General features: G+C 43.6%; 2 protein-coding genes, 1 non-coding gene and 1 pseudogene across 3 annotated transcripts; 2 read left to right on the top strand and 2 right to left on the bottom strand.

Moving 5' to 3' along the window:
• Positions 1–4,019: 4,019 nt before the first annotated feature.
• On the bottom strand, positions 4,020–6,550 carry LOC123980977. The gene is made up of 4 exons (XM_046065575.1): positions 6,362–6,550; positions 6,103–6,261; positions 5,625–5,782; positions 4,020–5,175 (listed from the first exon to the last, which is right to left on the bottom strand). Exons 2-4 carry the CDS (start codon positions 6,200–6,202, stop codon positions 5,050–5,052), a joined length of 384 nt encoding a protein of 127 aa, XP_045921531.1. The 5' UTR covers positions 6,203–6,261; positions 6,362–6,550; the 3' UTR covers positions 4,020–5,049.
• Positions 6,213–7,432, bottom strand: LOC123980779. Its single transcript, XM_046065325.1, has 4 exons — positions 7,090–7,432; positions 6,666–6,856; positions 6,362–6,556; positions 6,213–6,261 (listed from the first exon to the last, which is right to left on the bottom strand). Exons 1-4 carry the CDS (start codon positions 7,315–7,317, stop codon positions 6,213–6,215), a joined length of 663 nt encoding a protein of 220 aa, XP_045921281.1. The 5' UTR covers positions 7,318–7,432.
• An 890-nt stretch (positions 7,433–8,322) lies between these two features.
• Positions 8,323–8,486, top strand: LOC123981216. Its single transcript, XR_006827708.1, has one exon. It is a non-coding gene; the product is annotated as a U1 spliceosomal RNA (small nuclear RNA).
• A 258-nt stretch (positions 8,487–8,744) lies between these two features.
• Positions 8,745–8,895, top strand: LOC123981218 (annotated as a pseudogene).
• Positions 8,896–9,294: the final 399 nt, after the last annotated feature.

The following is a 9,294-nucleotide window of genomic DNA, read 5'->3' as shown; positions in this document are numbered from 1 at the left end:
TCACCTGCCCCAACATATGTTGATGTCCCCCTTCACTTAATGCCAGCTGGCGGTCATTAACTTCACCCTCATCTTTTTGTGTGGTCTGGTTTTGTGTGTCTGGCTGCCCTTCCAAACTATCTCGAGGGTCTTCTTGAAAATCAGGGATGAACTGTCGAGTTCTGTTTGCATATGATTCTGGACAGGTCCTGAAAGTATGGCATGAAGAACCGCAGAGGTTACACCTCATAGGTTGTGTACAATCTTTAGTAGCATGGTCACTACCTTTACAGTTCTTGCAGTGTGTTGTATCACAGTTTGCAGCCAGATGAGCCATGGAACCACACTTCCTACAAGTCTTGGGCTGGCCTGAATAGAACACATGGCCTCTAATAGATCCTAATTGAATAGTAGAGGGCAAATGTAAGAGTTGCCCTGATTGCTGATCTCTTCTCAGGTGGACATAGAAACGCCTGGCACCGGTTCTTATGCCATCTTCGTCTCTCAACTCCATGCCTCTATTTACAGTGCACTGGAAAGAAAGCCACGTTTGTAACTCTCCACATTAACAGTTTTCTCTTTTCTATTGTTGATTTGTCTTTTAGCATATAATCACTGAAGATGTTTAACGTAGATCTTATAACAATTTGTTGTGGAACACAAATTTTCCTCATTACACATACATTTCTGGCTTTCCATAAACTTTCTTTTACACAGTTGATGATAACCCACCATTTTTTTTATGTTATCTGTCTGATTTCTTTGCAAGGAACCATAAGCTATGTCCTCATAGCAACCAGGAGGTTTGTACAAAGCTTTAAGCCATGGTGATACAAGTACCCAGACCCCTCTAGCGGCGGGGCATAACCATAAAAGATGTTGCACAGTTGCCAAGCCAAATCTTTATGGTTATTGGTTAGGATAGAATGATTGGCGTTAGCCCATACAATTTCTGAAACCTCTTCCCTTAGTTTGCCACAGGAGTTAATCTTGAGTGGAGTGGGGACAGAACCTTTTCTATTTCTATTCTCGTGATTTTGTCGTATGGTATTTGAGATGCACCTTTTTTTAGACATGAAAAGACTGTCTTGTACATTTTCGGCCATGTTTGCGCATATGGGATGGTTTGTGGTGGCCTTTTCCCCCATGCTCCAAGCACACCACGCAAACATAGACTTTAGTTTACTTTCCATATCAGGGACACCTTTTCCCCCCCTTCTCTAATGGTCTGTACATTATTTCATGTTTTAGTTTTTCATGTTGTCCATTCCATATAAACTGGAAAATAAGTGTCACCATAAACATTTGTGGCACTGGAAAAGTCATTGCCAAAAAAGTCAAGGCAAGATTTCTGCTTTTATAACCAGCACTTTCCCCACCATGGTTAGATCCCTGTCTTGCCACTGTAGGAGCTTTCCTCTTATTTTGGGTAATTATGACTCCCAGTTTGTGTTTTCCATATCTTTCCCTATTTGTATACCCAACACTTTGTGTTGTTGTTTTATTGTCTCTTTTTTCTGTATGACGCCTAGATTTTCCACTGGTTCTCTCCAGTTGAGGTAGAGTATTTCACATTTCCCTTTATTGACTTTTGTTCCTGATGCTGCAGTGAAATTGTCACACAAAAGCAAGGTATTTCTTACTGATCTATTATCTGTCAGGAGGAGAGTAAGGTCATCCATGTATAGACTGAGTTTTGCCTCCCTGCCTGCTGCCCCCGGTATTGGGAGGCCTTTGATGTTTTTTTCCTGCCTTAAAGCACACGCGAGGGGCTCGATTGCATGGATAAACAGGGCAGGGGAAAGAGGACAACCTTGTCGTACACCTGATTTTACTTTGAATGGAGCTGTGCATCCCCCATTTACCACAACGGTGCTATTAATGTCGGCATACAGCAGGTCTACCCAATCTCTAAAATTGTTGCCAAAATTAAGATGGGACAGAACAGCTTTAAAGTAGTGGTGGTTAATACTATCAAAGGCCTTCTCCAAATCTAGTCCCAGGATACATAGAGGGAGGTCACGATCTTGGGCAAACAAATAAGAGTCTCTAACTAAAGCTAGGCTGTCGGCCATGGATCGGCCTGGAACCCCACACGTTTGGTCTATACCGACCAGTTGATGAACTACTGGTTGCAGTCGGAAAAAAAGGGCTTTTGACAATATTTTAATGTCGACTCCGAGCAAGGTTAAAGGCCTCCAATTTTTCAAGTCCTTCCTGTCTCCCTTTTTGAAAAGAAGGGAGATGGAGCCTGTTCTTAACGAAGGTGGTAGTATGCCTCTAGAGAAACTCTCCTTGAACACTTGCAACAAAGGGGCTTTTAGCTGGTCCCAAAAGGTGTTGTAAAACTCTTTGGGTGAACCATCCAAACCAGGAGATTTTTTATTCTGCATGCTCTGCATAGCTTTTGTTAACTCATTAATTGTCAAGTCTCTCTCCAGAAGATCTCTTTCTGAATTTTTTAGTTTCATGGTTAAATGAGACAAGAAAAAATCAATTGACTGTTCAGAAATGGCCTTCTCTTGATAAAGATCTCTGTAAAAGGACTTGACAACACCAAGTATGCCTTGAGGGTCACTCTCCTCCTTTCCCTCCCTGTCCAACACACCTTCAAAACAGTGCCTAGACTTGACCATTTTATTAAAAAAATAGCGAGTACACTTTTCATTCTCTTCTAGGTGTTGTACCCTGCTCCTTGTGAGCACCCCTTTACTCTTTTCATTGTACAACTTAATCATACATTTTTTAAGTTTTGCTATGTCCTCATTCACCTCGAAACCAGACAACGACAGAAGATAGTAGCGTTGCAACTTGGCTTGCAGCCTTTTTTGAATAGCTCGTTTCTTTGCCGCTGCTTTTTTACCTTCTCTCATGAAGAAAGCCTTGGTTTTTTGTTTGACATCCTCCCACCATTCTCCCAAGGAATCAAACAAAGGCTGCAAAGTGAACCATTGATGAAGCTTGTCCCTGTATCTTGTCACCACTTCTGGGTTGTCTAATAAACTAGTATTGAGTTTCCAGATACCTGGTCCGGACCTATACGAGCCCTGAATTTCTAAGGAACAGTTAAGTTTGTGGTGATCTGAGAAAGGAACTGGTTCAATTGTGCAGGTGAGTGGTGTGACACCCGATGTGGTAAACAAAAAGTCTATAGGAGAGAAGGTTCTTCCATTTGTCCATGTATAACCTGGTGTGGAGGGGTTTGTTCGTCTGTAGACATCCACTAGTTTACCGTCCTTAATAATATTCAGGAGTGAGTGTGAACTAGTATCGAGTTTCACTGTGGAGGTAGATCTTTTATCTGCTATGTCCACGATGCAGTTAAAGTCACCCCCAATTATAACTTCCCTCCCACAGTGTGTTAGGGTTCGGATGGCCTGTAACAACATTTGACGGTCTTGAGTCTCAGTAGGACAGTAAATATTTATAATCCTAAATTTTGCTCCTTTCCCTTCTATATCTACCAACAATAATCTACCATCTATAACCCTCTCAACCCTCTGAATATGAAAATGTTTGCTGTTGAAAAGAATTGCCACCCCAGAGGCTCTGTTGTTTTTATCGCCCGACCAAACTGACTGTCCATATGGCCATCTGTTTTCAAAACGTTTATAATTGTCTTTGAAGGCTATAGAGCACTCCTGAAGGAGGAATATGTGCACCCCTCTTTTACGCCAAAAAATGAATACAGTCTGGCACTTTACAGGGTCATTAAGGCCTCTAGTATTCATAGTGACAAACTTGAAAGTTGACATTACAATTTTGTGTGGTAGGAGAAAGCAGAGGGTCTACAATTAAAATCACCTCATAGGCAAATGTCATTCATGCAATTAATCTGGCGCTCTTTATCGATATCCCTATTTTTCTGATAAACAAATATACCCCATTCATCAATTAATATTTCACAACTCACTGTTACTGTAGCACTGACCACTTTATTAAATAAAGCACATGAAATTGGAAACTAACATTACTTAGTTATGCTAACAGTGCAAAGGAAACTTAACTTCTAAACACAAAAAACCCTATATGTTATAAATGATTCTGTTATGTTGAAGTACTACAACATATAGACAAACAGATGTAATTATATTTGTCATAAAATATCTGTAAATGGAAGTTTTGACCTGCTAAACATACAAACTCACTGAACACCAGGGCTAATCAGCAGTTTCAATACAACTAATCATTCTAATAAAAACAGCTACTATAATAATGATAAAATTTCTAATAACAATAATGGCAATACCAATACTGACACAGATTAATACTACTAACATTAATGAGTACACTGAAAAGAATCATAGACCCATTTAGTCATGTCAACTTACTTCTTCTTTTTAACTCAAATAGCTCTGACAGGTTTTAGATTTTGAGCTCAACTGTATGAGTTTTAGAAAGTTAAACTTCATTGTGTTGACAATTTGACACTTATAAGAAATATGTACAGGACAGCTGCACAGTGGGGCCCCGGTATCATGCTGGGCAGGAAGAAGGGGAAGCTCTCCAGGCTGTTGCTGCCTCTCACGGTCCTGTAGTATGGGAGGCGCATGCCGTTGCGGGTGACATACTTGGTGATTATGTACATGTCCCTTCCTGGAGGATCCTGAATGCACTCCTGGTGTTTCTGCTTATTCTCCCAGACCTGGTCAATGGCTGCTGCGTCATTGAACAGATGGACTTCTCGTCCATTCCAGCCGCTCCCTTCAGGATGTCGATGGCACTCTGCACATGGACAAAGGTCTCCTGGGCAATCCTCCTGACGTAATGTTTCAGATCAGATTTGCCGATGTGCATTTCAATGATCTGACCATCAGACAGGGAAGCATATTTGGACGCGTGGCTTGAATAGCACCATGTCGTCCTTGTTATACATGAACACAGCAGCAGAAAGTGCAGACTTGAAGAGAGCGTATTTTGGGTGGTGATCTTTTCGGAGAGCCACGTTAAACCTGGTTATACAGTGAAAGATGTCGAGCCGCACCATCATGCCACTGTCGGCCCACTCACTGAACAGCTGCTCCAAAGATGAGACACCATGCACACGACAGCAGCCGCGGTCCACGTACATCAGTTCAGGAGGTCCAGAGACTCCTCACAGTTAAGGACGTACATGAGGATCTGACCGAGCTCATTGGCCACGTTTGTGCACCATTCTGCTGTGCCTTTTCCTTGTCCGGAAAGCTTCTTACAGATCTGATGACATACACAAAACAAAGCGACTGGTTATAGCTGCGGATCTCCTCACTCTGTGCAATCACGTTGTCATATGTTGTCATTTTTTTACTGTTTCAACTTTTTTTGTTCAATCATTTCCTACAGCTTCGCGTTGGGCCAAGCAATGCCCCTTAAAAAGCAATACAATAAGCGTATACCACGCCCTGTCGTGAGCTATTGATTATTACTATTGTCATTTAATTATTAATTATGATATGATGCACATTGAGTCAGGTGAAACAAAATTTCGTTCTGCGGACACTGAAGTTTGTTGGTCAATAAAGCTTACTTTAAACAGAGCCTTTAGTTTCTAAACTGCCTTCAAATGAAATGATCACTAAAACATTGCAGCCAAACATCATCTTCAGTACACACTTTAGTTCAATTCAGTGTAACATGTTCCCCTTCAAAAGACTGAGTAAAATTACCTTCTTTGGCTTAAGGACTTTGCCAAACGTGGACATGATCTGAGTGCGGTAGTCCTCGATGTTCTCTGTTTCAGCGAGGAGGAAGCACTTCCTCGGCAGCTTTGGGGACGGCAGCTCCCTCCTTGGTGGCGGATGCTGAAACTGATGGCTGAGAGTCCCTGTAAGCAGAAAAATTGATGTTCAATCTGACTCACACACACACACACACACACAGAGAGATACAAACTCCATTCCTGAGGGGACATTTCTGAGCCTTTGGATTAGACTGTCGCATCTCTAACACCATTTGCACTATCTGACTTGTTGCAGTGTCATTCCTGATGTATTTTATGTACCTGAGTAAAATGACCTATTTCTTAAATCTGACAGAGCACTCATGCTTCTACACAGTCTGTGACCATACACTGGAAGAACACAACAAAGCAATAAAAGCCATAAAAAAAAGGCAAACAAAGCAAATAACTCAAATCTGACTTACTTATGATCCCACCAGGTTTATTGAGCTGGCTGAGCAGGTCTTTTCTGTGCAGATATTCCTCACAGTGGCTTTCCTGGACCTGCCTCCACACCTTGTTCATGGTGTTGCCCTCACTGCGATTCCCTCATCAGCCAGACCACCTGCTTGTCCATGCCATGCCTGAAATTACAGCACAATCATGTGATGCTGGTGAAACTCAGATTAAATGCTCTCTAGTACAATATTTTAGAAATGATTGTGAAATGATGCAAAGACTCACATTAGTGTGCACGCCACAAAGCGACCGATGACATGTTGCTCAGACTCCTTAGCAGCTTTCCTGCACGCGTTACAGGCCAGGACCTCTGTCAGCATGGAGTACCAGCCAGACATGTGGCAGATCTGCCTGACCGTTTTGGAGTAGCCACAGCGGTACAGAAAAGTGTCCTTCTGGGCGCGTGCGGGGCACTCGGACCTGGGACAGCCCCACACACCCCACACACCTACTGGTCTCCAAAAAAAACACATGGCTGCGAAAGAAGGAGTCTGCTGAGGGCACTCCCCCTCCCACCACTCCAGGATACTCAGGGCGACCAAACCACATCCTGTCACCCATGAGGACTTTTCTCTTCCTGATGTTTCCGTGCTTGTTCTCATAAGACATTTCCTTCTGGAAGAGCCCTCTTTCAGCATCCTCTTTCAGCCACCTGACATCTGCTTTGGGGAGCCCATGAGGACCAGACTCACACGATTTATGCCAGCCCTCAAATATCACCTGGTAGCATAACAAAGACAAAAACTTAATTTACCAACAACTGTGTTCTCTTACTATAATTTTTATAATACGTGGCGGTGCTGGACGACGTGGTGGCAGTGCTGGACAATGTGGAGGTTGCCGCGGGAGGGGCCACTTTCTGCTGAGGTTTCTGTAAAGTACAGTTTAAGTACAGGTTTGAGGCATCTCTTATGAACTGCACCCTGCTTTTTCCTTAAGGTGCCTTAACCTACCTCTGTCTCTTTGGTGACAATATAGAGTCTGAAGCGCTTCAGCAACTTTGAAGAGACGTCGTCCTCCTTCATGACGAGCCACTGTCGAACGGAGGAGAAAGCCTCCTGAGCCATCTTCCTCTCATGGTCACTCCCAGCCTGAGGGTCAGCTTGGAGGTGCTTGTGAAGGCTGTACCACATCCACATTTCCTGGAATGTGAAGGACCTGAATGTGAAGGACATGGCCATAAATGGCCCGGTCAACGTTGATCTCCAGGTGGCAGGAGACTGGAGGAAACAACTGCACGTATTTGAGCAGGTAATCCTTCACCCACTCATCATTGATTCCAGCTTTTCTGTCTGGTTGAAGGCTCTCTTTGATATGGCAGTCCAGGATGCTAAAATATAGAACATGATATTTAATATAAGAAAAGACAAACAAAGTTTGATTGATTGTTTAGTGAAACATACTCACTATTTAATGTATCCTACATCATTTTCCACCAGCCACTTGAAGCTTTTGCCATTGTACTTTCCAAAAGTAATACTTTGCTGTCTTAAATCTGCTTCTCTGTCGGAGTTGCCGTGATTGTCTGGCATTTCCTTGTAGCTGCAGATTTAAGACATCAGAAGTGTTGTTATAACTATAAAATAACAATATAAGAATTCTAGTGCACATGGACATGTGACCGTATGTTGGTTGTGTGTCTATGACACTAATGCTGATATATTACCTTCCTCAATAGCCGTTTTGGGATCCCTCAGCCTGCTGTCGTCATATGTTTGGGATGTTTTTGACGACTGGCATGCCCTGGCCTCCTTTGTTGCCTTAAGAAGGCACTGTTGCCTATCCTGTGGCACACTTGTGTCCAGAATACACAAGACAGGCATCAACAGATCCATTCCAGGTCTCTTAGCTGAAAAATATTAAACTCTTAAAGTGTTATGATTATGTAATGATACACGATGGAAGAAAAGTCTTTAGAATTAGCATGAGGAACACAGGTGGTAATGATGAAGAAGATGAAGATGAATATTCCAGTCTTCGCCTGTGACTCACCTGCTGAATAACGAGCTGTCTTAAACTCCATCTTCTGTCCTCACTCTCTGTAAGAACATGTTAGGCCAGTTAAAGAGGGCTTACTTAAATGTGCATACATTTTTCTAACTTATTAAGCCACACATACAACTAGTGGGGTTCTGAAACTCTTTTACAAGGGTGACCGACCACCCTGTCTCTGACACTTTCAACTCATACTTACCTGGCAGGGGAGATACCATGATCAAGAAGGTGGTTCACCCAGGGCAAGGCTTAGCCATTGCACTCCGGTTGTGCTGACCCCTGCGAATTCCCCAAATGTGGGAATCTCGACTGCATAATTTGTGGTAGTGGGGGACTGCGTTCGAGCTCTCCCCTGTTATTATGTCAAAGGAAAAGTAAGGAGTCCTGGGCTGCGCGCACAGTCTGTCAACGTCCAAGTCAGCGTATGCTTGCGGCAGTGTAAATTTTCACGGGTTCCTTTGGCAGTTTGCCCAGAGAGTGGCAGCGTGTTGAGTAATGCCCAGGGTCCCGATGGCCGCAAGAAGGGGGTGTGTCCTTTTAGGTGGGACAAAATGAATTGCGTGTTGGCCTCTCTGAGATTGTTCTTTCTTTGTGCAAGAAATGTCCTCCAGACATGCTTCCATTGCTAGCATGCTTAGGTTTTAGGCTTTTACGCGGATATGTTTGCTTTTTCAGAGACAGAAAGACACTGCGAATTCCCCAAATGTGGGAATCTCGACTGCATAATTTGTGGTAGTGGGGGACTGCGTTCGCGCTCTCCCCTGTTATTATGTCAAAGGAAAAGAAAGGAGTCCCGGGCTGCGCGCACAGTCTGTCAGCGTATGCTTGCGGCAGTGTAAATGTTCACGGGCCCCCGGTTCCTTTGGCAGTTTGCCCAGAGAGTGGCAGCGTGTTGAGTAATGCCCAGGGTCCCGATGGCCGCAAGAAGGGGGTGTGTCCTTTTAGGTGGGACAAAATGAATTGCGTGTTGGCCTCTCTGAGATTGTTCTTTCTTTGTGCAAGAAATGTCCTCCAGACATGCTTCCATTGCTAGCATGCTTGGGTTTTAGGCTTTTCCGCGGACGTGTTTGCTTTTTCAGAGACAGAAAGACTCTGACCTCTGGGATTATGCGTTGTAGGCACCCTCAGCCAGAGTGCTGTGTCTGGGACCGACCACCCTGTCT

This window comes from Micropterus dolomieu, linkage group LG12 (genome assembly GCF_021292245.1).
Source record: "Micropterus dolomieu isolate WLL.071019.BEF.003 ecotype Adirondacks linkage group LG12, ASM2129224v1, whole genome shotgun sequence".
Classification (NCBI taxonomy): domain Eukaryota; kingdom Metazoa; phylum Chordata; class Actinopteri; order Centrarchiformes; family Centrarchidae; genus Micropterus; species Micropterus dolomieu.
This window is presented reverse-complemented; position numbering and strand designations above follow the sequence as displayed.

What these genes read in the sequence shown, in the direction of transcription:
- LOC123980779 (XM_046065325.1), bottom strand. Translation starts at nt 7,317, where the DNA reads ATGGCCATGTCCTTCACATTCAGGTCCTTCACATTCCAGGAAATGTGG. An exon ending in TTGTCACCAAAGAGACAGAG is followed by an intron (nt 6,857 to 7,089) that starts GTAGGTTAAGGC and finishes TTATGCTACCAG; the next exon opens with GTGATATTTGAGGGCTGGCA. An exon ending in ATGTGGTTTGGTCGCCCTGA is followed by an intron (nt 6,557 to 6,665) that starts GTATCCTGGAGT and finishes GGGCTGTCCCAG; the next exon opens with GTCCGAGTGCCCCGCACGCG.
- LOC123980977 (XM_046065575.1), bottom strand. Translation starts at nt 6,202, where the DNA reads ATGAACAAGGTGTGGAGGCAGGTCCAGGAAAGCCACTGTGAGGAATAT. An exon ending in TAAACCTGGTGGGATCATAA is followed by an intron (nt 5,783 to 6,102) that starts GTAAGTCAGATT and finishes TTCTGCTTACAG; the next exon opens with GGACTCTCAGCCATCAGTTT. An exon ending in AAGTCCTTAAGCCAAAGAAG is followed by an intron (nt 5,176 to 5,624) that starts GTAATTTTACTC and finishes GTATGTCATCAG; the next exon opens with ATCTGTAAGAAGCTTTCCGG.